The 15,873-nt window shown below is 41.4% G+C and overlaps 1 protein-coding gene across 1 annotated transcript in view; it reads right to left on the minus strand.

Moving 5' to 3' along the window:
- ULK4 (unc-51 like kinase 4) overlaps positions 1-15,873 on the minus strand; it is a 512,005-nt gene that overhangs the window by 412,562 nt on the left and 83,570 nt on the right. Inside the window, exons 18-19 of the mRNA XM_082849145.1 lie at positions 7,536-7,643; positions 1,531-1,614 (exon numbers count right to left, since the gene is read on the minus strand). Of these exons, the coding sequence (XP_082705271.1) occupies positions 1,531-1,614; positions 7,536-7,643 (192 nt within the window). The remainder of the gene's footprint in view (positions 1-1,530; positions 1,615-7,535; positions 7,644-15,873) is intronic.

A 15,873-nucleotide genomic window follows, 5' to 3' on the forward strand; every position in this document is an offset into this window, starting at 1 on the left:
TTTTTTTTTTTGCGGTACGCGGGCCTCTCACCATTGTGGCCTCTCCCGTTGCGGAGCACAGGCTCCGGACGCGCAGGTTCAGCGGCCATGGCTCACGGGCCCAGCCGCTCCACGGCATGTGGGATCCTCCCAGACCGGGGCACGAACCCGTGTCCCCTGCATCGGCAGGCGGACTCTCAACCACTGCGCCACCAGGGAAGCCCTCAAACGCTATTCTTTACAGTATGTACTCAATGAAAACACAGGAGGGGGTGGGGAGGATATATTTAATAAAGGATACCACCTCATGGATTAGAATTGATCATCTTTTACTAGGCATTAATCTAAGTTTTATAAATTAAAGACACAAAGTTTTAAAAATTTCTTTACACCATTTAAAAAATTCCTAGAAGACTCCTTTCTCCTGTGAGCTCCTGTATTTTATTCTTTTGCATGAATGTACTTGACAGATTCCACTTTATATTTTTATCTTAGCTCCCACAACAGGTAGGATCTGTGCATGAATAGAAATTCCACCTTCTTCATCCATGTGCCCCCAGGTGTGCCTAGCTTGAGGCCTTGAATGATAAATCCAAACATGTCTTTTGACCACAGATAAAAATAACTGAATTCTCATATTGTTGATAAAGTAGAGAATACTGGCTTCATTCACATCCCACAGTGACAAATGACTACACAGTTAACCCTACAGGCGGGTAAGTGTTCACACCTCCTTTCTGGATCACCAGGGGAAAACCTTGCAGAGATTTTTCTACACTTGGGACATCATTCCATTACCATATAACGCATGAAGTAATGAACTCAAAAGAAAGATGTTTATTCTGACATGTGTTTTTTTCATTCCTTAAGGAATGTTTTTAGCTTATGGCTCTGCCTTGGGTGAAACAATGTCAAGGTTTAAAGCAAACAGAAAAATGCCAACCTTCTAGGTCAGTCACTAAATCCTCTACACAATTACACACAGGAGCTACGTATTCAGGTTGGTTGTTTGGCCAGCTGGCTGGTTTTCAGCCATTAACAATAGCATGAGAAGGGATGTGAATAAACTGGAAAAAAAAAAAACCCACATCACATAATAATTACTACTTAATATTAAAATCAACAGATAGTAGTGGCAGCTTCCCCGTTTCTGAACCACAAAATGGCAACCTGACAAGATAATCACAGGGATGTTGAGGTTCGCAGAAAATTCTCTGCATGCACCTTGCCTGTTAAACTGTTGTATTGATAACTTTAAAAGAGAGGGGAGGATTAAGTATATGTTATTGAGAACTAGTTAGGTTGTTTATATTTGCTATCGCCTCTTAAAAAGCAAGACATTTAAACGAGTGAATGAGAGTTAGTTGGTTTTTACACTTGATCCACTGTAGGTCTCCGGCTCACAGTGGCTTGTCGGCACTGCTTAAATTCAGGAGCAATACAGTGCTTGGTTGACAGGCTCCTGCACTGCTGCAGGCTACAATCCTCACACAGTGCCTGAAGGGTTATTACAATTGCAAGCGTCTACAGAGGACAACAAAGGAGGCTTACCCCTTCCCGAAGGCACCTCATTAGCACCGTGTATGCAGCCGAGGGAACAGCCCAGCATTCTCGGGGCTTCTTTTTTTTTTCTTCCTAAAATGAAGTGGAAGGAAAGGCAGTGAAGCTAATAGCACAAAAGATATTAACCCTTTCAAGAAAAAGGCTCGGTTTCATATATACAAACTACCTAAAACTTAACATTCTATTGAAAGTACAGCCTGACAATTATGACCTGATGAGGGGTCTTTTACTGCACTGTACATACAAGGTATTTCTTCTGTTTCTCATTATGTTGTATATGATGTTGATAAGATCCCCTCAGCAGTAGCTAGATGGAAAGAACTAAGAAATGACAGTATGACCTGGTCGATAGAGAAGCCACTGATAACTGTAGGTGATGATACAGCTACTCCTACCGAAAAGGTATGACATTATCTGTAACGATCTGAAAGCACAGAACACACAGCTTTGAGTAATATCTCCGGATAATCCATAGGAACTAGTAAAACTCAGGATGCTACCTAGCAAGACAAAGCTCAATAAAAGTCAACAATTATGATTAGCGGGTACACTGATTTTAATGACATCAGGAAACATTCTTCCACAGAAGAACCAAATTAGAGAGAGAACCGCAAGAACACTCCTGGAACCTATGAAATAAAATCACAAACTAAACCAGGGGCCACAGAGAAAGGTGCAAAACAATAATCTCTTTATAGCAGAAGAAATTCAGCTCTGCTTAGAATGTTTCTTTAAGATTGTCCAAATGTTAGAACTGGTACCTTACTGATCCAAAAGTATTTAATACCCATGATGAGAATTGTGACCCATTAAAACTGTACCCTTAATCATGGAATTCCACATACGGTCATAATCTAGACATTACCATCCAGAGCTGCTCCAGCCCAAAAATCGTGAATTCAGCACCCAATTCAACTTCCAAACACAACTTTCCTCCCTTCCAGATCATTTATTCAGGAGGCCCACCACAACCTTTCCTTAACATCACTGGACTCTGCTCCCCGTCTCCCCTCCCCCACCCCTTCTCTTTCCCCCAGTCTATCCCCTACCCTCCCTGACAGCCATTTAGATTCCTGGTCTATCATTTAATCACTTTTGCCAAAGGCCTGAATGACCTCACCCTCTGGAGTGCCCTTGTCCTGGGCCCGGGGAAACTCAACCTTAGAGGGAGCCAGTGGCTTGTTTTCTCCAGGCCTGCGCTCAGACAGCTGGGCTCTTGGAGGGGTGACACCAAGAACACAGAGTGCACAAAGGACCCAGGATCAGTTAAGCCCAGGGACCTTCCACGTCACTCTCCAGGCCCGTCTCTCTCTCTGACCAATTCCCTCTCCTAAAGGACCACAGTATTTCAACCCCGTGGCCCTGCCATCACTTCACCTACTTTTCCTCCTCCGCGTAGACCATGGAAGTGATGAGAGAGGAACTACTACCTCACCTCCACCTGCAGCGAGCTGCTGGCTCATACCCAGTGGTTACAGTAGGACAGGCTCCTCCACCCCTTCCACGTGGGCCCACGAGCCCGTTCCCACCCTGCTTTCTTCAGGGTCACTAGGGCCTGGACCATCCCTTATTGCTCCTAAGTGCTCGATGCCCTGTCTCCACGGGATCCCTTCCATTTCCACTAGAACAGACTCACTGTCATCTCCCATTTTCAGATGTGCTGTGAGAACTACATGTAGATGTTTTTCCTTTTTTTTTTTTTTGGCTGGGCCACATGGCATGTGGGATCTTAGTTCCCCAACCGGGGATCAAAACCATGTCCCCGGCAGTGGAAGTCCCCTGGAGGTGTATTTTTGATGTCTTTGTGGGAGAAAGTGAGCTCCACGTCCTTCTGTTCCGCCAGCTTGATCAGCCCCTCGCCCCTCCGCTCTTTCCCACAACCATCCTAAGCTTTACGTTCACTTCCTCAAGTGTCCTCACCTCCCCCTAAATCCTCAACACGCTGCCGTCTGACTTCTTCGGGCTCACTCACTCCACATTAAATAAATAAATACACGAAACAGCTCTTGTTGGGTTACCGGTGACTTTCATGTCACTCAAGACAGGGGACTCTGTGGTCCTCTTTCTTGGACATTCAGCCCTATCGACATTCTCTTCTGAAATGCCCACTCCTCTCCTAAGTTTGCTCCTGCTTCACTTACTCTCCGTTAGGATCCAGACGCCTCTCTTACCATCCTCCAATCTATTCTCCACATTTAAAGCAGAGTCATCTTTGTGGCACTTAAATCAGATGACACCCTTACCCTTCTTAAAACTTTATCGGCTTCCCCTTGCTCTCAGGATCAAGACCCAGGCATCCGACTTGGCCGAGGAGCCCTCCATGGTCACGTCCCTGCCAGTCTCTGCAGCCCTACTTCCTGCTCATTCCCCTCCGGTCCCATTGGCCTTGGTGCAGTTCGTGAGTGGAAAAAAGCACCTACTGTGTGCCAGGAACTCTTCTAAACAATAGCCACACAGCTGTGAGCAAGAAAGATAAACGTTCTGCCTTAATGGTATTTAGTGGGGGACAAAGTTTTTTTTTTTTCATTAAACAAAATAAACAAGTCAAGATAGTGATGAGCGCTATAAAGAAAAGCATAGCAATGGATAAACAAGGTCCTACTGTATAGCACAGGGAACTATATTCAATATCCTGTTATAAAACATAATGGAAAAGAATATTAAAAAGAATATATATATATATAAAAAACTGAGTCACTCTGCTGTACAGCAGAAATTAAACACAACATTGTACATCAACGATACCTCAATAAAAAAACTTTTTTAATTAAAAAAAAAAGGAAGAAAAGCACAGCAGGCTAAGGGGTTAGAGGAAGACTGTAGTCAGGCTCCATCTCACATTGCTCAGGGCCAGGAGAAGGCTCTCTGCAGGGATCCACGTGAGCAGAGAGAAACTGTAAACATCTAGGGGGAAAACAATGCAAGCAAGAGGAACAGCAAATGCAAAGGTGTGGAGGCAGGATCAGGGTACGAGGGGTTTCAAGGAACTGTGGGGAGGGCAGTGCGCCTGGGAGGAGGAAACAAGTAAGAGGGTCGTGAGGGCAGAGGTCATATGGGGACTGGGGAGGCAGCTCACAAGAGCCCAGAAGGTAACTGGAGATTTAGCTGTGACAACCGGGAAGACAGGAAGCATGGGAGGGCTCTGAGGAGTGACAACAGCAGAGTCTCATGGGTTTAACAGGCTCACTCTGGCTGATGTCTGGGGAAGACTTCAATGGACACAAGAGTGAAGCAAGGAGATCATCTGGAAATGATTACGGGCTGGACAAAAAGGACAAAATATAAGAATACCTGGCCTCAATGGGATATGTATCCTTGACAAAAGTCAGAAAAAAAAATACGTAAACTATAAATGTGTTGCCTCATAATATCCTCGTCAGAATCACAGTCTGGTCTTCTGTTCTCATGCTTATAACCTGAGGGTGTTACCAGAGAATCAAAAGGACAGGACTTAGGTGTCTACATTATATACGATATGCATGTATGTACGTATGTGTGTGTGCGTATACATATATCACTTCAGGTCAGTCTCACTACGTCAGCACTGACCTGACATGTTAAGGTTTACCTATATGCTAAGTGACAACGCCACAAACAGCCTCATCTCATGAAATATTAGTGATTTGTGTGGGTCCAGGGACATAACTTCCTTTTCTGGTTTGCTATCATAAAATGTGGTCAAATGTCATGGCCACAGAACCATCCCTTTATTAAAACAGCCTAGCTTACATCCAATTAAAGTGAGAACGAAGGGAAATGATTCTCTAGATCTACTTTTAGAAACAAACAGAAATATGATTCTGCATTATTCCATTTATATAAGACTCTACAAAACGCAAACTAGTCTATATGACAGAAGGCAATCAGCGGTTGCCTGGGGGTGGGGAGAGGGGCAGGAGGGAGGGGTAACAAACGGTGCTGAGAAAACTTTTGGAGGCGATAGGTATTTTCATTACCTTGACTGTGGTGATGGTTTCACAGATGTATACATATATTAGCACTGATCAAATTCTAATCTTTAAACGTGTGCAGTTTATGGTATGCCAATTATACCTCAATTAAGCTGGGGGGAAAGGTAAAAAAAAAAAAAATGGGACACATGCCCCCCCGAAAAATTGGACTAGACTCCCACCCATGATAAGATGGCAGACCACACTTCCTGTGGTCTGAGATACCTGACCTTTCTTCTAAGGAAAGCAGTTTTATTCTGTATCCTTAAAATGCCTCAGAGAGCTGACAAGAAATCAAAGAATAATCAAGCCAAAAATTAGCTGCAAGCGTGAAGGGATAAACAGAGCACTGAAGTTTGCTTTTATTCTGAGGGCCTGCAGAACTTGGTAAATTTGAGCTTTGATGTCAAGGCCTCCAGGGCCCAAGGTAAGAGTAAAGTCAATATAAACTCTCCAGCCCCACCCCCGAAGAACTGCAAGGAAAACTATCTTTCACAAAACTTAGCACACAAGAGAATGTTCCAGTGCAAGAGGAGGAGGGAGGGAGCTCTAAGTACTAACTGAGAAAGACATCCATATTAATTATTAAGAAATAGCTCCAGTGTATGTATCGCCATACACTGTTTTTAATACTGTGTAACTATTAAGTGAAAAAAGTTGCTCTACTTGCTATATAAAATGAGACAAAGTAAGAATCTACATTTCTAATCGCTCATTTGTGCAAAACTAATGCTGTAAATATAAGTAAGAAAGTAATCGTAATGGTTATTTATTGGGGAACTACACAGATGGGGGACAAAAATAGAAAAGAGACCCTTCTCTGTATACCTTTCTATACTTCCAAGTTTTCTAGTTTCATGAGTGTGTTATCTCTGCAAAATATAAAATTACCTGAGAATAAACTCAACCAAGCTAAATTTTGTACAAGCTAAATGTACAAAAGCTTTATGAGTGAAATATATTGGGTTGGCCAAAAAGTTCATTTGGGTTTTTCTGTTAAGATGACGAACTTTTTGGCCAACCCAATAATTTAAATGACTTAAATGAAAAATCTTTTAATATAAATATATGAAAACACCATTTTTGTGTGCATTAAAGCACAACATATCATAAATGTGCTAATACTTTCCTCATAGATGCAGTACAATCCCGAACATACATTAGAAGACTCAAAATCACAAAGACAGCAGTATTTCTGTATAGTCAATGCAGGGTTCAAAAGATGATTTCAGAACTGGACAATCTGATTCTAAAATTTATTCTGACATGTAAAGGGCCAGGAATAGCCAAGACATTTATGAAAACGAAGACTAAGGAGGTGAGATTTGCTGTACAGGCTATCAATACTAAGCAGGGAACTAAATGATTTTAAATACTGATGTTTTATAGTAATTAAGTTAACTGCCTTAAAATGATGATCATCCAGAAAGTCAATTTAGATACTAAGGATACTCAGGTTATATAACATTTAAGCAAGTTCTAGAAGCAAAACATAAGTACAAGGAGAGAACTTTTGATTAACTTGTAACTTACTGGTACTCATTAAAACACTCAGAGCATCACATGAAATGAATAACTCATAATTTATCTATATCTATTCAATATATTCCCAAATATAAGAAGTCAAATTCTGCAGTCACAAATTCTCGTGCCATGTTAAGAGCTATATTTACACATAGTGTTTTAAATAATAATGGCGCCTTTACACTGGGAGAACCAACAGGACCCTCTTGCATGAAGGAGTCAAAGATGGCAGCAACCTAGGAAGTACTCTGGGGACTCTGGTCCACTGGTTTTAAAATACAGCCTGAGAATCTCCTACACTTTAAAGAAAAAGAGGCACTGGGGGAGAGGGAAGACAGACAAGGAGAGACAGAAGAAGAGTCAGAAAGACACTGAGAGCCTCTCTCCTCCAGAGGTCAGAATTTTCCTAAATTCCTTAGGTGTGCTCAAAGGGGCAGAATCAAAAACCTTTGATTTTGATATCCGCCATGATATGTCAGAACACATCAAAGAACAACAGAGTTAACCAGACAATCTTACCTGGATGGCTATAAGATAGATCAGCTCCCCCAGGGTTGGTAAAAGGCACTGTTTTAATTTGCTGTTCCTGAAGTTTTCCCTAATTAATTCGGTTAAGAGAGTAACTGCCTGAAAAGAGAGGGGAAAAGTCTATTATTTCACGTGTATCTCTTGGTTCTTTAGCCTATATGTAACAGGCAAGACACTCTACAAAATTCACCTTGCATTTTTAAGAACTGCTTTCCAAATTATTTTCAATATACGGGCCTTATTCCTGAAGGAAAAAAACAGGAACTCTCCCAGACGAAGATACAAATACACCCAGTGAAATAAACTTACCGACTTACAGCACTTATCAGGTTACCGAGCATTTTCACTATATCGCCAATCTGCTGTGAGGGAACCGTTGCTCTATCTTTAAAGCCAGAAAACCTAGGCTGAGAGAGTTGCAGCAGCTTGCCCCCACGCCATCCAGTCCACTTGGAAACCAGAATCTGAACACAGATTTTCCCATGCCAGATCCCTGGGATGCTCCAGCGCACCCCAGTTTGAAAAATTCTTACACTGCATGAAGCTTTTAAATGATTCCTTCAAAAATACAAGTGGGGCAACATTATACCAACATTCCACTATAATCCACTTTGAAATCCGGCAGCATGTTTTATCAGGTCTAGTTAATTTCCTAGGACTCATGCTGAGAAAATCCCATGTGCTCCATGCCAGAACGTATACCCCAGAACACAGGCTAATCAAATGATACTGTGACCATGAAGTAGGGTATAATGGTTTCAGAATGATACATATAGAATGAGATGGGGGAAAATTGCATATAAATGGTGTGAAGCATTGCTCCAAAACAGTGCATGCAACTGAAAACATGGTGCACAAACAGGATGATTTCTTACTGTGACAAGATATAAGTTTTTAAATTGAACATCTATCAAAACATTAGGTCTTACAGCTAAAACTAATAGAATGTTATATGTCAATTATATCTCACTTTAAAAATTAGTTAAGGCTTCCCTGTTGTAGCAGTGGTTAAGAATCCGCCTGCCAATGCAGGGGACACAGGTTCAAGCACTGGTCTGGGAATATCCCACATGCCACGGAGCAACTAAGCCTGTGAGCCACAACTACTGAACCCACACACCTAGAGCCCGTGCTCCGCAACAAGAGAAGCCACGGCAATGAGAAGCCCGCGCACCGCAACGAAGAGTAGCCCCCGCTCGCCACAACTAGAGAAAAAAACCCGTGCGCAGCAATCGAGACCCAACGCAGCCAAAAATAAACAAACAAAAAATAAAATAAATTTTTAAAAAAAGTTTAAAAACTGAAACTGAGCACTTTAAAACTTTCAGAGCAATTTGACAGATGCTACAACATCCCAGCATGTAATCACTGGTCCCGTATTGTAAAACAAGAGTGTGGACAGCTTGGAGTTACACATCAGGGAGCTGCACAATAGTCACACATGGGAGGAACACTTGTTGATGTGGCTTTTTATGAACAGCTTTATTGAGTTACAACTGACCTACAATGTGCTGCATTTTTTTTTTTTTTTTTGGGCCATCCGTGAGTCTTTCAGAATCTTAGTTCCCTGACCGGGAATTGAACCCAGGGCCACGGCAGTGAAAGTGCCGACTCCTAACCACTGGACCGCCAGGGAATTTCCAGAGCTGCATATATTTAGAGTGTACAATTAGATATGTTTGACATATGCACGACCCAGTGAGATCACCACCACAATCAAGACAGCAACACCCCCAAGTGTTTCCTCAAGTTCCCTTGGTAATCCTTCCATTTCACTAACTTTCTCTCCTCCCACTGATTTCCTTTCTGTCATTAGTTGGCATTTTCTAGAGTTTACGTTAATGAATCATATACTATGTATTCTTATTTGTCTGGCTTCTTTCACTTAGCATAATGCATTTGAGATTCTTCCATGTTGTTATGGTTATACATAGTTCATTCTTTTTCATTGCTGAGTAGTATTCCCCTGTACACGGATACCACCTTGTGTAACTCCCACTACCCACTGCCTTACACACAGTGAATCCCCCATATAAAGTGGTTGAGGAGGAAAAAGGAATCATATACATCACATTAGCCCTTGCAGGTCACTTCTACACACAGTCTTCCTTTTCTTTCAACCTGTACTGATCATCCACTAGTATTACCTTGAACCCACCTGAAATTAACAATGTTCAGCCTTTTCTTTTTACCTACAAAAACAGCAATTTGTCACCAGCATACCTATCATAAAAGAACGGATAAAGGAAGTATTCTAAAGAGAAAGGAAATTATTAAAAAAAAAAAAAAGAACCTTGGAAAATCAGGAAGGAAGCAAAAACATGGTAGGCAAAAATACAGGTAAATACAATAGGCTTTCCGCCTCCTATTAAGTTTTCTAAATTATGTTGGATGGTTGAAGTAAATGTTAGGAAAATGCTTGATTTGGTTCTAAATGTATTTAGAGGATATATTTAAGACAACTATATAAAAATGAGGGAGGTTAAATGTTGAAAAGGGAAATAAGTTTTCTGTACTTCACTTGAATGGGTAAAATGATGACATCACTAGACTGATAAAGTTATGTATAATATAAATATAAACAATGTTGTTTTTTAAAAAATCAAAGACAAGCTAAATAAATGAAAAGATGTATTGTGTGTGTGTGTGTGTGTGTGTGTGTGTGTGTGTCTGTGTATTTTATTTTCTGTACAATATGATGCTTTGACATCTTAAAAAAACCTTTCTGGCTGGGGAGAGAATGACCCTACCCTCCCAGGGCCAGCCAATTCTTAGAGGTAGCAAAGGCCCAGGAGAGCATGTCTTTAATATGCAAACTCGCCAATCCAGAGCCATACCTCCTCTATCTGGCCCTTATACCTCAGGAGGCAATATTCTTCGTCTTCATCATCCCAGGACCAGGTACCATGCAACAAGGGACTCTTCCTATAGCCCAAAGCCTGCTGAAATTATTCAGACTAGCCAATTCTAAGGTGTTTATCCTGCCTCACCTTTCCCGTGCAAACCCCAATAAAGACTATGGCTTAAGCACTCCCTTTTTCTGCCTCCTGACCACCTTGGCGTTTTTCCATATGGCCCTGTATGCCATGCCTGTCTCTAGGACCTGTAAACATAATAAACTTTATTTTCCTGAGCCTCTCCTCTCTCTACTCTTGTGGCCACTCCTGACTGACCATCTCATAAATGAATACAAAAAGGAGATATACTATGTTCATATATAGTAAGACTCACGGTAAAGATGTCAATTTCCCCAAACTGACAGCTTGGTTTATTGAAATTCCTATCAAAATCCTAGCAAGATTTTTTTGGTAGATATCAATAAGATTATCCTACAATTCATGTGGAAAGCAGAAGTGTCAGAAGAGCCAAAACAATTTTGAAAAAGGAGAATAAGGTGGTTGAAACTGTTCCACCTGATTTCAAGACGACTTATACAGCTACAGTAATCAAGACTGTGTGGCATCGTCAGAGAAACAGGTACTCAGATCAATGGACCAGAACAGAGAATCCAGAACTAGCTCCATACAAGTATGGCCCACTGACTTTTGACAAAGGTGCAAAGGCAATACAACAGAGGGAAGTCAATCTTTTCAAGAAATGTTGCTGGAGCAAATGGCTCTCCACAGGAAAAACAAAAAGGAAACATCAACCTAAGTCATCTGACACTTTATACAAAATATCAACTCAAAATGGATCATGGATTTAAATGTAAAACAGAAAACTAGAAGTAAAAAAATAAGATAAAGTCTTCAGAATCTAGGTAAAGAGTAGATTTGATACCAAAAGCACAGAGACATTGTACCAAAGAAGCTATACAACTGGCAGATAAGCACATGAAAAGATGTTCAACATCACTGGCTATTAGGGAAATGCAAATTAAAACCACAATGAGACATCACTACACACCTATCAGAATCGCAAAAATAAAACAGAGTGACACCACCACCTGCTGCTGAGGATGGAGAGAAACTGGATCACTCATACCATTGCTGGTGGGGATGTAAAATGGTACAGGTAGGCTGGCAGTTTCTCTAAAACACAAATGAACCACTGAACATGCAGCTACCAGAGAACCCAGAAACTCATCAGCATTTATCCCAGAGAAATGAAGACTTTCATCCACATACAAATCTGTACATCAATTTTACAACAGCTTTATTTGTAACTAACCAAACTGGAAATGATCCAGGTATCTTTCATCAGGTAAATGGTTAAATAAACCGTGGTACAGCCATGCTAAGGAATACTATTAAGCAATAAAAAGTAACACACTGTTGGGACTTCCCTGGCAGTCTAGTGGTTGGGACTTCATTTACCAATGCAGGGGGTGCAGGTTCAATCCGTGGTCGGGGAGCTGGGGTCCCACATGCCTCGCAGCCAGAGGGCCATGACATAAAACAGAAGCAATGTTGTAACAGGTTCAGTAAAGACTTTAAAAATGGTCCACATCAAAAAAAAAATCATAAAAAAAAAGTAACAAACTGTTAACACGTGCAACAACCAGGATGAATAGCCAGAGAATTATGTTAAGTGAAAAGAAGCCAACTCTGAAAGGTTACAGACCATACAGTTCCATTCATACATCCTCAAAATGACAGAAGTACAGAATTGGAGAACAGATTAGTGGTCGCCAGGGGTTGGAAGGAGGGGCGTGACTGAGGGAACAGGGTGTTGTTATAAAGGGCAATAAGGGTGATCCTGTGGGGATGAAACTGTTCTCTTCATTAACTATCTCAGCGTCAATATTCTGGTTGTGATACTGCACGATAGTTCTCCAAGATGTCACTATCGGGGAAAACTGGATGAAGTATATACCCAGTGTCTCTCTGTACTATTTCTTACAACTGCATGTGAATCTACAATTATCTCAGACTAAAAGGTTTACTTCTTTTCAAGTCAACCTCATACTAAATTTAAAATCCAGATCCAACTTTCTGCTTCACAAAATTCATAGCAGGGACATATAGCCTTTCTCCATTTTATCATCCACTGGCATTTTGTATCAGTAAGCATCACAGGAAATTAAAAACATTTTAATGCTGCAGACCCTTAAAGAGATAAAACTGAACCGCCTCCAGCATAAGAGAAATTGCTTTGGAGCTCAGTGTCTTGTAAATTGACAAACATCATATAATCTATGCCAGTAATGCCACAGCAACATGACATCTCACTTGCAAAAATTAACTTTGGATACCACTAAACAATACACAACAAATAATGTTTCCCTGCAATATTATTTGTATAGGTTTTCCACTTGTTCTATAAAAATTTAAAGAAATATTAATAGTAAAAAGGAAAACTGTGGGCTTCCCTGGTGGCGCAGTGGTTGAGAGTCCGCCTGCCGATGCAGAGGACACGGGTTCGTGCCCCGGTCCGGGAAGATCCCACATGCCGCGGAGAGGCTGGGTCCGTGAGCCATGGCCACTGGGCCTATGCGTCCGGAGCCTGTGCTCCGCAACGGGAGAGGCCACAACAGTGAGAGGCCCGCGTACCGCAAAAAAAAAAAAAAAATCCACCTGCCAATGCAGGGGACATGGGTTTGAGCCCTGGTCCAGGAAGATCCCACATGCTGAGGAGCAACTAAGCCTGTGCGCCACAACTACTGAGCCCGCGTGCCACAACTACTGAAGCCTGTGCTCCGCAACAAGAGAAGCCACCACAATGAGAAGCCCACACTGCAACGAAGAGTAGCCCCCGCTCTCTGCAACTAGAGAAAGCCCTTGCATAGTAACAAAGACCCAGTGCAACCAAAAATAAATTTATATAAAAAAAATTTGCCTGGCCTTCTAACATTGAAACTAAAAGAGATAAAAAAAAATGGGATATTCAAGTATTATGCTACTATTGTGTGCATTTTTGGAAAACCTAAGGAAAATTAGGGGGTTGGTGGGGGGACTCTTATTTCTAGTATCATTATGCTTTGAGGCATATCTACACCATCACTGGTTCTGTTACCCTAATAGAAACTATCCTTCTGCAACCACGGGCATGATGGGTTGCTTATTTCTAGTAATAATTTAAGACTGTAATGCTATTTCCTAAACTATTTTGAAATCAAAACCCATTTTACAACAACTCTGACAAAGTGAAGCCAGGCCTCTTTTGGCTTTATCTGAAATCATCAGATGGACATTAAAAGGTCAAATGTGCTTCAATCTCACATACCCTGGACTGAGCCTCTTAGGCAGAAAGACAGGAAGATGATGAAGTAAGAAGTTCTGCAGTTATAAAACTAATAGTCTGAACTTGCAGAAAGAGTTTGCTTGCTCTTAACTCTCAAATTATAGTTTTTAAATGTCCATGTTAACGGGTATACAATTAACAGCTACAAATAGAAACTGAATTAAACTCCAGACCCAGTGTTTTATTAGGCCAAAGGGACATTTTTGAAACCCTATACAACTATTCCCAAAGGGAGATACAGCAGCAGCCATTACAACAACATAGTCTTCTAAATTAGATACTGTTCAGTACTCCTCCCCAATCTCTGAAGTAAGAGGCATTCCACAATCTCCAATGAACAGAGAATTCCAATTGATACCACTTTGCCTAGCCCTTTTCTTTCTTAGAACACCATTTTCAATGTCCCAAACAGAGCTCGGGCACATAAAAGAAGAGCCCCATAATTCTTTCTTCAATTTTATTAAATCTTAGATTTCTTTGGGTATTGCATTTCAGATCTGTAGACTTGAAACTTCAAGTTCTCATTTTCACAAGTGTTGGTTTAAAAAGTTTGAGAGAGAGAAAACACACTAGACAGAAGGAGAAGGCTGAAGAGGCAGGAACAGAAAGATGGTAAACCTGTTTGAAGAAAAAAAAATTCTGTATCTAATAACTAGAAATGTTGTTGCAATGTGGCAACACTGTAAGAAGTTCTCCTTGGTGATGTCTGGATAACAAAGTTTTAACATTAGCGTCTATGCGAAAAGACAACCCTCAGAATGGGAGAAAATATTTGCAAACGAAGCAGCTGACAAAGGATTAATCTCCAAAATATACAAGCAGCTCATGCAGCTCAATAACAACAACAACAACAAAAAACCCAATCCAAAAATGGGCAGAAGACCTAAATAGACATTTCTCCAAAGAAGACATACAGATTGCCAACAAACACATGAAAGGATGCTCAACATCACTAATCATTAGAGAAATGCAAATCAAAACTACAATGAGGTATCACCTCACACCGGTTAGAATGGCCATCATCAAAAAAATCTTCGGGGGCTTCCCTGGTGGCGCAGAGGTTGAGAGTCCGCCTGCCGATGCGGGGGACACGGGTTCGTGCCCCGGTCCGGGAGGATCCCACATGCCGCGGAGCGGCTGGGCCCGTGAGCCATGGCCGCTGAGCCTGTGCGTCCGGAGCCTGTGCTCCACAACGGGAGAGGCCGCAGCAGTGAGAGGCCCGCATACCACCAAAAAAAAAAAAAAAAAAAAAAAAAAATCTTCGAACAATACATGCTGGAGAGGGTGTGGAGAAAAGGGAACACTCTTGAACTGTTGGTGGGAATGTAAATTGATACAGCCACTACGGAGAACAGTATGGAGGTTCCTTAAAAAACTAGAAATAGAATTATCATATGATCCAGCAATCCCACTACTGGGCATATACCCTGAGAAAACCATAATTCAAAGAGAGTCATGTACCACGATGTTCACTGCAGCACTATTTACAATAGCCAGGATATGGAAGCAACCTAAGTGTCCATCGACAGATGAACGGATAAAGAAGATGTGGCACATATATACAATGGACTATTACTCAGCCATAAAAATAAACGAAACTGAGTTATTTGTAGTGAGGTGGATGGACCTAGGGTCTGTCATACAAAGTGAAGTAAGACAGAAAGAGAAAAACAAATACCGTATGCTAATGCATATATACGGAATCTAAAAAAAAAAGATGGTTCTTATGAACCCAGGGACAGGACAGGAATAAAGACACAGACGTAGAGAATGGACTTGAGGACACGGGGAGAGGGAAGGGTAAGCTGTGACAAAGTGAGAGAGTAGCGTTGGCATATCTACACTACCAAATGTAAAATAGATAGCTAGTGGGAAGCAGCTGCATAGCACAGGGAGATCAGCTCAGTGCTTTGCGACCACCTCGAGGGGTGGGATAGGGAGGGTGGGAGGGAGACGCAAGAGGGAGGGGATATGGGGATATATGTATACATATAGCTGATTCTCTTTGTTTTACAGCAGAAACTAACAACATTGTAAAGCAATTATACTCCAATAAAGATGTTTAGAAAAAAATAGCGTCTATGGATGTAAACTTTAATCCCTAATTCTCTGCATGTTAATTGGGTAACTACGTGGCATCGAACTC

This window comes from Leucopleurus acutus (assembly GCF_964270905.1).
Source record: "Leucopleurus acutus genome assembly, chromosome: 10".
In the NCBI taxonomy this organism is placed as follows: Eukaryota; Metazoa; Chordata; class Mammalia; order Artiodactyla; family Delphinidae; genus Leucopleurus; species Leucopleurus acutus.